The sequence below is a fragment of the Anopheles stephensi genome, chromosome 2 (genome assembly GCF_013141755.1).
Source record: "Anopheles stephensi strain Indian chromosome 2, UCI_ANSTEP_V1.0, whole genome shotgun sequence".
Taxonomy (NCBI): domain Eukaryota; kingdom Metazoa; phylum Arthropoda; class Insecta; order Diptera; family Culicidae; genus Anopheles; species Anopheles stephensi.
Window position 1 is genome coordinate 41,149,361 of NC_050202.1, and position 15,782 is coordinate 41,165,142.

At 42.3% G+C, this 15,782-nt stretch overlaps 1 protein-coding gene across 4 annotated transcripts in view; it reads right to left on the reverse strand.

Moving 5' to 3' along the window:
• Window positions 1–1,489: 1,489 nt before the first annotated feature.
• LOC118506332 (glycogen synthase kinase-3 beta) overlaps window positions 1,490–15,782 on the reverse strand; it is a 46,474-nt gene continuing 32,181 nt past the window's right edge. For 3 of the 4 annotated variants that reach the window (XM_036043305.1, XM_036043303.1, XM_036043302.1), the window contains 6 exons: window positions 15,621–15,674; window positions 13,885–13,995; window positions 13,510–13,747; window positions 13,233–13,426; window positions 10,071–10,257; window positions 1,490–9,971 (listed from right to left, as the gene is read on the reverse strand). In XM_036043305.1, the coding sequence (XP_035899198.1) occupies window positions 9,625–9,971; window positions 10,071–10,257; window positions 13,233–13,426; window positions 13,510–13,747; window positions 13,885–13,995; window positions 15,621–15,674 (1,131 nt within the window). In that variant the 3' untranslated portion in view covers window positions 1,490–9,624. The remainder of the gene's footprint in view (window positions 9,972–10,070; window positions 10,258–13,232; window positions 13,427–13,509; window positions 13,748–13,884; window positions 13,996–15,620; window positions 15,675–15,782) is intronic. The other variant, XM_036043304.1, reaches the window with a different exon arrangement.

Consider the following 15,782-nt stretch of genomic DNA (forward strand, 5'->3'; position numbering starts at 1 on the left):
GACGAAGAATTTGTACCAAAAGTCGACCAAATGGATGTGAAAAGAGCATTTCTTCAAGGAAAACTTATACATACAGGTAAGTTCTCGATGGTGTTAAGCTTCTCCAGATATGGTTTGTCGTTTAGAAAAATCGTTGTACAGACGTGATTCCTACGATGGTGGCTGTAAGGTTCTTAAGGTCTTAAGTCTTAAATCTTAGGAGTTACTTAAGAGTGAACGCGAACCAAGGACCGTGGAGAAGGGTTCAATCGTCTTATATCAGACATAAAAGCAGATTATGCTGCGATAAAGTTTGAGTTAGTGAATTGCTGGCCTAGGGATGGTAGAGGAGTTCTGCTACCTTCATACGATCGTTACTTTGGATGACAATCGAAGCAGAAAGCGAAAACAGTAGGCATATTGTTAATGAACTACACAAACTTCTGCAATAAGTAAGACTCCAGCAACACACGAAATGTACGCTTTATCGCACTTTGATACAGCCGGTAGTCCTCTAAGGGTATGAGTCCTGGAATATGCTGTCAGGGAACTCCGATGCACTTGACATTTTTAAGCGGCGAGTACTAAGGATCTCTGGCGGTGCATGCGAGCAGGGCCTGTGGAGAAGGAAAATGACCCACGAGCAAGCTGAGCTGTTTCTTCTTCTTCTTCCTTCGCACTACAACTTAGTAAGGTCTCGGCCTGCCATCTCTGGCTTTCTGTGACTTAGTTTTACCCGTGGAAAAGTAGTCAGCCCTGCGTTCGGGGAGGCGGTCTGGATGGGATTTGGCGGGCTGAGCTGTTTGGCGGTGCAGATATCCTGACGGAAGCCGAAGCCAGAAGCACTCGTTGGCTGGGGTACGTGATGAGGTTGCCGGACTTATGCCCCACAGGGAAGGTGGTCGACAGCTACCCGTTTGGCACAAGGCGTAGTGGAGCACAGAGAGCAGGACCAGGTGAATTCCAACCTGCAGACGGGAAATCGGATGCAATCGTGGTTGGAGGAATGCAGCCCTGGACCGAATTTCTTTGAAAAAAGATTGGCAACCTGGCCATTTTCTAGGCTTATAGACATGCTCAACCCTGAACAAGCCAAAAAAAAGAAGAAGATGTATAAAAAGTTCTTGCGGTTACGGGTCCAAAAGTGTAAGATGATGTTAGTATTCCTCAGCTGAATGGATAACAGTTTTAGAATATCCGGTTTCGGGTGCAAACTTTAAGAAGCACCTTAATCTCAAACGAGATTTCCACCTTGGCTATGTTCTATCAGTTTAGCACACTTGGTATCTCTGATGTCTGATGTAAGTGGGAATCAGTAACACACATACCTGGCAATCTGACGGAAGCTGTTCAAATGGCACTGCTTAATGCAGATCTCGGTACGTCGTATTCTATCGCCACATCTTCATAAACACTTACCACATGGAACAACTGCAAAACAGAAAGAAATAAAAAAGGAAAGCATAAAACAAGGATCACCGTGTTAGTGGTTGAAATTTGTCATTTACAGTTTTTTCGTTATAACATTTATTGCAATTATCTGTTACGCTCAATGCCATATTACCTTAAGTCCATTCCTATCTTGTTAATAGCGATACTGTTCGTTTATTCCCTTTTGTTCTTCGAATCCTTCTTCACCGATCACCGACATACTCCTCGACGATGCTGCGAGTGCTTGGCGGACCTAGAATGTTAGTAGATCACACCAACGCACCAGACATCACCAGTCGGATGACCTTTTTCTGCCCTTGAACCACATATACGCACTATCGTTTCTCTTTCTTCGACTTTACTATAAGCTATAACAAACATACACGTTTTTACAAAACTGATTCACGCTCGCCCTTTGTTTTTCACCCTTTTTTGCCGTTCACCTTCAACCCTCATAACCCTGGTTTTCCACCCGTCCCTTCCACTAGTCCCTTTCCCATTGTTAGCCACTATCGTACGATGTTCGATCGATGCGTTTTGTTCCGAGCGGCATCATCTTTGCTCCTCTTCATCTCAACTTGCATAATGAATCGTTTATTTGCTTATCTGTTTTATTCTTCATGCATTCTTCCCTTTTTTCCCATTTTCCCATTTGCTTTTTTCGACTTTTCTGGGTGTTTGTTTGCTGTTTCGCAATCGGGTCTTTTGCTTCCTCTGTTTCCCATTCTCCATCCCACACTTTTCCCCCATTCGCTCGTAACCCAAATAATGCGTGCGTGCGTGTTGTACTTAGATACTGGTTCTAGTACCGGTCTCTCTATCATTCATTCATTTACTTAGTCATTTTACTAGCTTGAATCAAGTTCCGGTAGAGGTAAATGTATAAAAATAAACCGATTCAAGAAGAGTAATGGAGCGGTTGTAGAAGTGAGTTTGGAGGAAATGAACAAACTTACTGTTCCTTTCTATATTGTTCCTTTTTTCTTTTGTTTTTTCGTTTCGGTTTTGTTCTCACCGTAAATCTCACCGTTCAATTCTTACACAAAAAGAGCTGTTTGTTTTTACTGGGTACGGAAAACTGGAAACTTAGTTTTTATATATATAAAAGTGTTTGTGTGACTGTACGTGTCTGACGATCATATCTAACAGAAGATTTCGCATACATACTTTTGTTTGGGTTTTTCATTGTTTTAAGTAGTTTTTTTTTGTTTTTTTTTTTCTCTCAGCTCGGTGCTACCTTATTTTGTCTGTTTTTTTCTCCCTTTAGTTAACTAAAAACTAAAAAAAACCCACCAAACGCAATCGACCTTCACAGTGTGTTTAACCGCTACTGCTACAAATTTAAATTTTTCTTTTTTGTTTTTTTTTTTGCTTCGCTTTCCACGTGCGGTTTGAGCGTTTTTTGCTTTGTTTTGTTTTTCATTTTACTGTTCTGGTCCTTTTTACTTTTAGATGGTTTTTTAGAACTTTTTTTTACTTTTTTCTCTGGCTGTTTCTTCGTTTTCTTCGCCTTCTTCAGCTAGAGGAAGAAGCCATTTAAACGCTACTGTTGCTAGAGAGAAGAAGATGAAACTAAACAACCACAAAGATACATGCGCGTTAACAAGCACTCACAGGACAGGCACACGCACACTGCGATTATCAACTGTTGTATGGGAGTGTGTATGTGTGTAAAAATAACAACAACTGTTTGATTTTTGCCAAAACATCACTCTTTTCTACTGATAAAATTCGCAACTCGCAACTCTATTCGAGCGAGGGAAAGAGAGAGAGAAATAGAAGGAAAGGTTAATACCATCATCAAAGCTCCTTTGTTAAATAGTGAAGCGAAAAACCAACCGGGAAAACCATAGCAACAGCTTTCAGTTTGCTATCTGTTTTTCGTCCTGGCTCACGCTCGTTAGAATGAATTTTCTTTAGCTATTGTATTTGAACTGCAAATTCCTTTCATTGTTATAGTTTGCTTGTGTGTGAGTGCCTGCGCGTGTATGAGTGATGAGTGCCTGTAGCATGGAAAAGGACATCCGCTATTGTTTCCTTCCTTAGTAGCAGAGCGTTTAGTCGCTATTTTAGTAAGAGATGGCTTTAAGTACCTCAAGTCAGCATTAGTAGCCGAGATGAGACTCAAGCACACTCTGATCTCTGGTTATGGTTCATTCACTGTTCGCCTGATCGAAAGGACTCACGGCCGGCTATTACTATTCTCCTTTTCTTCAATACACAAACACAAGTATACTATTTTTGTTAGAAGGGTGTGCGTGCGTTTGAGTGATTTTCCTTGTTTTTTGGTTTTGCTGATTGTGATACACTGCTTGCACTGCTTTATGGATGCTATTTTCCTACTATTTATATTCAACTCATACATCGGCATATTTGCACCATTGCCTACTACACACATCCACATTTTGTGTAAGTATGGAAACGAGATCGTACTCTTCTGTCTCGCTCCTTTGCTTCTTCTGATCTACACTAAGCACTGCTTTACCACGTTGTTCACAGGGTGCGCCTTCTACAATCTAGTAATCCGGATAGTGTTTTATGTGTGCGTGCGTTTGCGCGTGTGTTGTTGTCCTTTGTATTTTTTAATTGAATTCCTTTCGAAATTTCAAAATCAAACTAACAGCAAAACGCGGTACCACACTTGTACCAAAACAACACACACACACACATACACACAATCAACACCGTTACCGCTAACAACACGTGGCTACAAGGATTTTGGTGCTAAGCTATTGTTTCTGTTTTTCCCTTTGTAGCATAATCCGTAATATCGTTCGAACTTCATTGTATTGTGTGTGTGTTCTGGTGGTGTGTCTGTGTGGTGCATGTATCTTACTATGCTCGTACATTAACAAACAGCTCTCAGTGTGCGTGTGTTCCGCCTTTCGGTTGAACAATAGATTTTACTACTTGGAGCAAGAACTCGTCTTGCTGTTGTTGGGGACCCTTCTTTTATTTGGGTTTGATCATTTCTTCTCCATTCGGTTACGCGTAACGTGGGGCTTTGGCGTGTCTTTCTTCCAACTGCTACTAATGGTCTATGCTACTGAGATCGGAAAGACACACCGTACGTACGACGGACATTCGGTGCTGGTATATAGATATCTCGACTGTTCGAAAGGAAAATATAAAATCCTTCTCTTGCTCCATTGTTCCGCTACCGAACTACATGTATATATGTATGTATATCCATTCCAGCAGCAGGATATGATTATGATAAGAGCGATCCGTATTAATATTGTTTTCCCTACGAAACACACCCCACAAGTGCCACAAGTGCTTTTTGTCCTTGTTTTTTCTCTAATTTGTATCGGAATAAAATTCGGCTTTACGGACCTGGACGCACATATAAACAACAAACAATTGAGGTTCACTAAATTACAATAAAAATTAAGACTTTAGCAAATAAACAAAAGAAACAAGCCCTTTTCTCAACATTTTCTTTAAAAATGAATATTAAATAAATGAAAAGAGCGACAACAAATAAACAAACTTAGAAAACACACACATATATAAAGGATACTACGAACCGTACCCTATGATCACCACCATTGGCTTAGAGATAAAAAAACATATTCAGAACAAAAGTATATATAAAAAAAACACTCTTTTATGCAACTCCACCAATTCGAACATCTCTACACGCGCCTACACAGACACAGTGTAGTAGATTGAATCTAAAGGAGTATATCATAGGGGGTTTTGTTTGTTTGTTTGTTTGTTGGTTTTTGTATAGCATTGTATAGATTTTACTTACATCTTTATCTTTGAGTGGTTTTCTTTTCTTTGCTTTTCCTTTTTTCTCGTTTTCAATTTTATTCGTCACTTTTTCAATTTATTTTTCAACTTTTCTTCGTTTTGTTTGTTTCTAACAATGCACTTTTTTTAATATGGTTTGCACACAACTGTTGCATTTCTGTGTTTTGCTGCTGTTTCGCTTTGCCTGGACATAAAAAGTGTGGGGAGACATGACTGGTATGGTATTAGGATTGCAAAAAGTTCCATTAGTCCTTCGAAAGGTGCCTTCTTTTCACTTACATACTCTGCTAGAGAACGTACTAAGAACTTGTGTTATATTGTGTTTGTGTATGTGTGTGTTAGAGGATAATTTAACGGCAAATTTTACTCCCAAATTTGGTGTTCTCCTTTGCGTTTTTGCTTTTCCGTAGTGTGCTAAACTTGTGTGTTTGTGTGGGTTTTTACTATAACATTTGGGAAACAGACTATTCGTGTTTGCGTGTGTTAAGTGGCATCATTTTCATGCTTATGTGTTGCAAAGTGTTTTGTGTTCCATTTAGTTCCTGCTATATGCTATATGCCAGCACTGCGTACTCGTCCGTCCCGGCTGATCTCGTCTCTGATTTGCTCGGAAAATTATGCTACAATTTTTTTGCACCTCGCACATCATTCCCATGTCTCTTTTATCAAGTCTTTTGCTAGTTGAGAGTGGTTGATTACTATTAAACGTTCTTGTGAGTATAAGTGAAATGTTATAGCTGATTTTTTACCATCTTGTTTCTCCCCCTAGTTTGTGTTTTGTTTTGTTTTCTTTTTGTTTTCTTTGCTCTAATCGTGTTATGTTCTGCTTTCTAATTTGTTGGATTGCATTATTTAAATAAGAGCAATAGAGGTGACTAATATAGGTCTATAAATAAAAATCTTTTGCAATCTTTATCGTGTTACTGTCCGATTTTTATTGCCACTCCAACCGGGGGCTCGAACGAAACAAACGAAACAAAACGAAACACTTCCCTAAACACTCGAACTGCACGGACACGGAAGATTAAACCGCATTTATTGCCACCGTGGGGCAACGATTGAGAACCAACTTGCTTGAAGAGCCTCTGGGCCGAAGAAGTCCAGAACACATACGACCCCAAAAACATAAAAAATCATACATTATTTAGCCCCGGTCTCTCTCTCTCTCTCTTTCGCTCTGTTTACTTAGCATGCGTCAAGAGTGAAATATATTAATAATTCAACCAGATTTCCACATCAACTTTGCCGCTAATGAATTCGCGGCTGATGCCGTTAAATTACTCTTATAGCTGTGGTATGTATATTTTCCTTGCCATTTTTATTAATTATATTTATATATATTTATATATATATATACTACAAAGATTTTACTCATATACGTCTTACTGTGTTTTATCTCTCTTTCTCTCTAGTATGTAAGTGTTTCTTTTTTTCTTTTGTTTTACTTTGTTTTACTGCTCCCATCGTCGCCTCAGCTTACGGATGTGTTTGTGTGTATTTTTCTTTAATTTTCTTCCATTTAAAATCATAATTTATCAGCTTTGATTAAACATATACTGTGTCCCATCGATCTGCAAACACTTTCTCATGTTGCCGCCCTACGCTGGCAGCATTTCTTCCACCACTTACGTGTGTCTGTTTATGTGTGTTTCCGCTATCTCACCTTTTGTATTTATTTATATATTTATATGCCATATGTTCTGTCCAGTTACCGTTGTCTATATTTACCATCTAACTGTCTTCTGTCCAGCAATGAAAAATCAATTTTAATCTTTCGCGCCCGTTCACGGCCTTGTTTAGCAAACTGGTCTTCCCCATACCCTTCTTCCCGCGAGAACCCACGAGTCACAAACAAAGAAACAAAAAGAAAGGAATCATTCACCGGAAAACGCCCTTTTCCGCTTCCTCTGTACAAGACACGTGAAAAATATAAGAGACAAACAGCCATTAACAATGCACACTGACACACACACACTCAATTCGGTATTGATGTGTCGTGGGGGTTTTGCTACAGTTTTGTGCCGCACAGCACTCACTGGCAGCTTATCTACGGTATTACATATGTTCCGACGGGAGAGACTATTGAGTAGAGTCGCTTTATACAATGATTAAATCTTTCTCTGTCGCTTGATACAAACACATCAACCACAATACGCATCCGATCTCATGCCGTGCCCGTGTGTGTGTTAATGATTTGTCTTACCGGTTAAAAACCAAATCTCCGACCACAACACGCTGTCGTTAGCCTTGCGAAATCATTCCCATGATGCAGCGAATGACTTCATGACCAGTAAAGCGTGTAAGCGCTATTGTAATGTACAAGGACCATGTTGGTGTGTGTGCGGGGAGACGATTGTAATGCCTTTTACTCTATTTCTCGTTTCAGTCCGGGCAGGGAGACTTCCATCTGCTTGAGGGTATTTGTATTCGCCCCACCCTCTCGTGCAATCCAATCCTCCCTTTACCTACGAGGGACAAACCTTTGCGAAAAGTAAAACACAACTAGAACAACAAAAACCGGCCAAAAGATTGCCCTTCATTGCACATCTGTTTGCAAAACACTCCGAGGAGTTGTAGCATTCTTTCTTGGTTGCTTCTGCGTTGGTATGATTTTAGCTATATATATACTTTATATACTTTATTCTTCCTACTGGCGCTCCCCGCACGCACGAACACGCACACACACATGGTTGTTGTGGCTTAGAATATTGGTTTATTATGTGAAAGGACTCTCGCTTTCGTTTAAACACGCCGCTGTTGTGGATCAGAACAATAATGCTCTACAAAATTAAATATTTCGCCACTTTCAGCAAACCGAAGTGCAAGAGCGAACAAACAAACAAAAAGGAGCTCTCTGCTAACCTCTGTCTAGGTTGCGCCTATCTGTGATTGAAACGGAACGTCTCCCCGCGTATCGTATCTTTGAAAGTATGCTTGTGTTTGTGTGATAGGCTGTGTGATAAGGGCTATTTCCGGTGACTTTCGTAGACGATTCCAGGCTTACTATTTAGAATCAAGTCCTGAACCCCCGCTGCTCTTGCTAGTGAGCAGCATTTGACTATCGTGTTAAGCATAAATCTAACATAAATCTATAGCTATAGCTATAACCATAGCTCTTGCAAATCAATTCTTCCGGACAGACAGCTCGACCAGAAGACATTACACTGAAGGTTGAGGTTTTACAACAGTGGTGCAAAGGGGGGTGGGAAATGATTCCTTATTAAACTTTTTCCCATATCCTTTTGCAGACAGATACAGAGGGAGGGAGGGCGCCCTATGGTTTGATTTCGTAGATATTCTCCTCTATCTGTTGCGAATAAATGTACTTACAATTCATCGCAATGCAATACACGTCGCGCGCGTCATTCAGTTCGAAACTCAGCTCTCAAAAGGCGGTGAGCGTGTTGCAGCAGCAGCAGCAGCAGCCGTTGTGGTAGTCGTCTTCTTGATTGTTATGTTTAAATTGGTTTTATTCGGTGTGTACGAACGAGTGGCTGGCTTACGCTTTTCTAGAACAGAGGTAATTCTGTTTTCATTTGTTTCAACCACTAATCCACACTACACTCCATTGCCGATCGCCAAATAGACCTGTTTCATATGGTTTTACACACACTCCTTTGTTTTCTGCTGCCGCCTCCTTTCCTCTACTACTGGCTCTAAAACATCGCTGAAGACTGATTCGAAGGTAAAAAAAGGGGTGAAAAGGTATAAACAATTTTGCAACGAAACAAAACGCGATCGCTCGAAGCATTTTTCTTTTTTGACTACACAAACCACATTGCTCTTCGACCTGTTTGTTCTGTTTGTTTTCGTCGGACACCATTACGAACGATTCTCCAGTTTGTTTGCTTCACACATCGGTTTTTCCTCACTCTCTCTTCTGCTCGGCGATCGATACATTAATTGTATTCCAACCCGAGGATACGATTTCCTTTAAATAATAATTAAAAATAATTTTAACATTAAACTTTTACACACACACATATTACTCCTCTGCGCGCACACACACACACATTGCGTTATCCCGTGTCGTGTTGAGTGCGCGGTATCCTTTCTTCCTGTCTCTTCGGTTTGCACACTAGAGTCCTGCTTCCCTATCGTCTTCCATGTCCGACAACACAGGCCGAATGTTGGATGCTTTCTTGCTTGTTTCATATCGTCCCATATCATCCTAGAGCCTGCCTGCCTACGCACACTGCTACGCCGCGCGCACACAATTTTATTTACTATTATTAATTTTCTGTTCACTTTTCATTGATTTTGCGTGCCCCCTGTTCTACCGGCGGCTCTTTCTGCTTGTGGACATCTCCCTTCCGCGGAGGCGTTTTTCTCTCGGGACTAATATTCTTTGCTTTCTAACTTTGCCGTCCGCAGCATAGCGGGTGCGCCTGCAGGGTTTCGCCTACCGTCGCTGCTCGCTGTTGTGTTGGATGATCGAAACGTACACGATTAAAGCTAACCCATCGAGGAGGTGGCTGCCGTAGGCTGGCAGGTGTTCGCATCGCCCCCACTGGCGGCAGTCATGTCATCCGATCCGACGCCGCTACCGCTGGCACCACCGGCTGCACCACTGCACGATTGCTGCGCCAGGTTGGTCGGATCGCTCGTGCTACTGGCGCCAGCTCCGACGCCGCTACCGCCGACACCGCTGCCAGACGAACTGCCGACACCGGCGCCGCCATTGCCACTGCTTCCGCTGCCACCTTCCATCGAACCGCTCGACGACTGGCCAGCCTTTGATGCTGCCTCGTTTTGGTTTCTGGGCCTCAGAATCAGGTTCAGACTCGGCTGAATGGCAAGCTCTGCAACAACGCAACGCAAAATCATTTATTCCATTAATCTGTCCCGTCCAAATAAAGACTATGCCAACGACAAAGCCCAGCCCTGGCGCACCGCATTACCTTGCTCGGTGAAGTTGAATAATGGCGGAAACTCGCGACCATTCGGTAGGTACTTGCTGCCTTCCCGCAGTTCGTTGAAGAACGGATGGGCGCAAGCCTGCATCGGCGTGATTCTCGTGCCCGGTGTGTACTCCAGCAGGCGGGAAACCAGTGCAATTGCTTCCGGTGGGGTGCGTGTCCGGAACACCTTTACGACAGAATACAGTGAAGAAAAGAAGAACAAATAGAAAAGGTTTGTGTTAGTCCGAGTAAGTAGTGGTGAGTGAGTGCGATCGGTCAAAAACGCATTGCATTGCGCGCGCCGCGCAGTCCCAACAGAGCGTGTGTGACTAGCAGGTGAAAACAACAAATAAAACAGAACACACGTTAAGACACGCTAGGGCCAAACGAGGTGAGATAACTTTCACAGAAGAAGGCGCCACGAATTAGCAAACGGCAGAATTAGACGTGAACAAAACCGATGAATAGGAACAGCACGACATTCGTTATCCGAGGGCGCACCGGACAAAACAAAGGTAATGGTAGTGAAGAAACCACAAAGGAAACGACAGCTCGCGTAAAACGTTAGGAATGTTGTGAAGATGTGCTAGCGAACGATTTCGTAAGGACATGGTAATAGTAGCACAAACCGTGAAACATGATGCTAATGCGGACTAGGAACTGTACTCATCGCATGGATGGCACATAGATTTGTAGAGGCACTAGAGTAGAGGTCTCCGACCATATGGCACGCAAAGCTCTCTATTGTAGCCCGCCGACAAGGATTTGAATCAATAACGTATTTACCACCATTCCTGTTCTCGGAACGTCTTGTATATATCATTTAAATTGAACCGGAGAACTGCAATCGAGGATCAATCTGCTCTATTTTTGAGCAAAATTTGTTGTTAAAATAGTGGGTCATATTCTATCTTCCGATTCCGACAACGTCTAATTGGGGATTAATTCCGGCCTCCATTTAGACAGTACCACAACATACGAATCTTTAATAACAGCTGGCACTGACAAGGACACCTGAGACTTTATCCAACGATTCTGAACATGATGGATATTGTTATGCCAAACATTGCCTAAGACAAAACTGTCCATTTATCGTCTGAGACAAAGGAATCCAGGTCCCAGTAAAATTGTCCGGTTGCCCGGGAATTTCTCGAATGCAGGATTCGAACAAAATTGAATGTATTGAGATACATGAAGCAGTTTTATTTCGCGGTCCAATCTTAGTTATCAATGTTTCCAGCTCCTTGCAAGTATGATATCCGTGATGCCAGTGCAGCACTTGCATATGAGCAACTTTGAAGCAGACTAGCTAGACTAGGGAAAAACATTGGTCACTCGGAGTGTAAAAAAGTATTAACGGTTTGATCAAGCGACTCGATTCGACTCATACAGATCACATGGTACGGTAGACACAGGTGCATGATATAGAGGAGCCAGGAATCTATCAGTGCGTTCGATGTGGTTATTAAACTTCAACAACCATTATTCTAGCCCATGACGCGTCGCGGTGAATGGCGGATGAAAGTAAAAGTCATAGAGCAAGCGAGATAATAATGATTCTCGGAATGATGACCTACAAGCAGATTCGAATGGTTGGTTGCTGCTTTCCCGTCACAGTGAAACGTCGAATCGACGCAAATGAACTTAAATGTGTTGTGCTGCAACGTACTTTTGAAGGTGCTGTAATGTTAAAAGTTTAACACCCCAAAAGAAAGCAAGAATAGGAATGGGTTGATATCATCCGGATAAACGGGTAGAAGCACTAGCTTAGACAGATGAAACAGAACAAAAACAAAACAAAACGTAGATAAGTAACAACACATTGGCAGACTTTCAAACGTTACCAGAGGTCAAACCGAAACACTGCATTTAGTAGAGAATAGGGTTGGTATTGCATGTATGTGCGCGCGTGTGCGTCTGTGTGTGCGTGTGTATACGTGTTTCTGTGCGTGTGTAAGACAATTCCACCAACTGCATTACTATCATCACCATCATCAAATCAAAGCACTTGTTTCGAAAGCGATGTCTGCTACAACATCGCACAAAAGATACAAAACGGATAACGGAAAAAGGGGAAAATCGTATTACAACAAAGAAAAACAGAGAGTAGAAAGACCAGCAAATCAACACATGTTAAAACGTAGATACACTATCTTTCCGCTTTGTAGCCACGTGTCTAGCCGTGTGTGCAATTAGGATGTCCTTACTGCTGTTTGACGAAAGTTGTATGTTTTGTTGTAGTCTGAAAGCGCTCACTCGAAATTGCATTTGTTGGATAGAAAATCAAATGGCAAATCGGGCATTACTTATCAATTTATGTCCAAATAAGCTAATCCTTTCCTAAACATCCTCTTGCAAGGAATGAACAAGAATGATTCTACGTGTCTATTTGCTACGAATTTGGTGGAATGTAGGTAGTGGGTTGTACTGGTGGCTTGAGTACTGGGTGTTTTAGGGGTGTTGTGGGTAGTGGCCGAACTGCGCGTAAGTATAGTAAGAAGAAGTAGAAAAAAAAACGGTAGGCTAGCGGTAAGTTCGTTCCTTTTCTTATTTTCGACAACAATCTTCCATGTTCTTACTCTAATACGTTGGTGGTCGGTCTTGGTCGTGGTAGGGAAAGACATTCGCTCTAGCATTAACTGAAATGAGTCGAAGCGAATCGTACGGAAAATGATTTCTGTTCCGTGGTAACTGTTGATGGTTCGGTATTGGCAGTTCTTTTTTCCTTAAACGGCTTATCTAGAAACTAGGAAAGCAGTTGGTTCGTCACCAATTTTGAACACAAACACATCACACATTTGGCGCCATGGATAAAAGCGCGGGAGGGAACGGTTGTGCAACGAGGGTAATCATGGTTGAGTGAAAAACTATTAGAAATCCGGAGCAAGAAGGAATAAATGTATGCTAAAAGCTTTTGGAGGATGTGAATAAAATTAATATTTCATACTGCCGTGGAAAAAGGGCGAAAAATGAAGAAACAATTTTTTTGTTGTGATCAAATGTTGTGGAGAACAACAACAACATTGCTTCTTCTACACGCGCTACACCACAGGGGACACTATGTCACTCGCAATAATGCTGAATTTGGGCACGGGGAAGGGCGCAGCGTGTCCTAGAAGGGGTTTGTGCTGCTGATAAACGAACCACCCATATCCATCGTACCTTTTGCCATGGATGACTTTTGATCTGCGGGAATTTGAACTCCGTGTAGTTGGGATTCATCTCTTTGATCTGTTCTCGTGTCGGAGTGCCAAGAACCTTGATGATTTCCACCAGCTGGTCGACGCCCGAATCGCCCGGGAAGATCGGTTGTCCAAGCAGCAGCTCTGCTAGCACGCATCCCGCACTCCAAACGTCTGATTGTGCATGAAATGAGAAGACAGAGCATATGGTTAGTAATCAGGCTTTGCATCGCCGTCTATTGCACGACCGTGCTTACCGATCTTGGTGGTGTAATTGATGGCGCCGAATATCAACTCCGGAGCTCGGTAATATCTGGAGCAAATGTACGACACATTCGGTTCACCGTCCAGCAGCTGCTTGGCGCTGCCAAAGTCGCACAGCTTCAGGACTGCCGTCTCCGGGTTGAGCAGCAGGTTCTGTGGTTTGATGTCACGGTGGCAGATACCGAGCGAATGGATGTAAGCAAGACTTCTGAATAATTGATACATGTAAATCTGCCATCGGAACCGGAAGCAAGCACGGGCGGGGAAAAAAGAAGATAAACAAACAAACGCACAGGTCAGTAACCGATGATGATGACGATGGTGACACATCACGCTGTCCTCTCATCCGCTTTTCTCTTTCAACTTACTCGGATATAGTTGATAGGTATCGTTAATTTGTTCTTAGCATAGTGACGGGCGACTTTATAAACCGTTTCTGGGATATATTCGAGCACTAAGTTCAGATAAACTTCGTCTTTCTGTGGGGGGAGAAAACCAAGAAAAGTTATACAATTAGTGGAGATGTAAGAATGCACTGCAAGCAGTAAAGTTCCATTAGAGCAGATTATTATTCTTCAATCATTAGTAGCAAACGACTCTTGAACAAATTAACAACTTCACACTGTGAAACTGCGATTATTACCGAATTAGCAAAAGCGTGTACTGTGTGTAAACCCACATGTTGCAATGTAACAACAATATTAGCCTTAAATTTGTGAAATCTACAGAGTCACTAATAATCAGTGCGTGGAAGAGGAGCACTGCTGGAGGTAGTTCTGGAGGAACTCGACATACTCTTTCCATGAATCTCCATGAAACAGGTGTACAAAAAATATACCAAAAAATTGATCCTGTTTGAACCGGTTAGATAGACGTATGGCACACCGTCTAATTCCATGTTTTCTTCAACACACCATGGATGCGTGAGCTACACTGTCAAGACCCACATGATGTGCGCACGAGACAAATGGATGTAACAGACAAAACCATTTGTACAAACAACTACCAAACAGTCAGTTTGGAGTTTGTAAAAATGTTCGTGCAGGCAGGTCCTGGTGAAATTGGTCCAGGTTAAGGGTAAAAATCTTCCATTTGGGCCCACTGCGTATAATGGCCCCATACATATGCAATTTTTATACAATATTATTCACACATTCAAAAACAGACACACACACTAGTCCTCGCTCCTCGCTTGATAACGGTCGCCAAACAAGCGTTTCATTTGTTCACTTAAGACTTCGGTGGGGACGACACATGTATGTATCGTGGTGGTTGTCCCAGTATCGGCACAACGGTTAAGACGAAATGCGAAAACAGGGCCGCCGCTATGGTTTACGGTGTTTAAGAAAAACAAAACAGAAATTTTAAGGGAAAAAAAGAAATAAACCACGCAAAACAAATGAATCTGGCGATTAAAAATGGCTGCGAAAAACCAACCATGTGTGGTGATAAGGAACACTAACACACCGGCGCGCACACGCGTGCGATAGCCGTACGGGGTGGTGCATTTTTACAAATCAAATAAACATAACCAAGAGGGAATTGCATGAACAAAATCACAAAAACACACACGCACACTCACACAAACACTAACTCATTAGCGAACGTGGAAAGGAGATCGGATGACTTGGGTTGTGTTGCTTGGCCGAAATGTTTTGTGTTTGATTTTCAGTAGCATCACTACATTCCACATGAGGGCTCAATCAAGAGTGAAAAGCATTTCTGCCATGTTTGTGTGTGTGTGTGGATACGTGTGTAATTGTATGTAAAAGCTTATCTGAAAGAAATGTTTTCAACTAAAGCGATCCTTATGCTCGTGGGAGAGAGAGAGAGCAGCACCGGGGTATCAATCGACGGAAATGGGTGGATGGGAAAGGTAAGAGTTATGCTTATTAAACGTCCAATAATTGCCACACATAAGCGCGCACGGAGATCATATACAACGGGGTGGGGGGGTAGGGTGGAACGAGGGGAAATCACAACACTAGCACTCCGTTGCAGCTGCATTTCATTGCAGGGAGCTTAGCTAGCAGCTAGCGTGTGTGCGCGCACATTCGTTTGTTTTTCACATTCGTTCATACGAATTTCGCATTTGTCTCTCTACCTGCGACTGCAAGGCACCGGCGAATAGTCCCATGTCCAAGGGAAAATCATCACGCTGTAGAATGTGTGTGTGTTATGGGGTTTTGCGAAATAATGATGGTGCGTATTATGAACGATGGATGGCGATAAACAGTACAGTTCCGCGCGATGAGCGATGAAACAT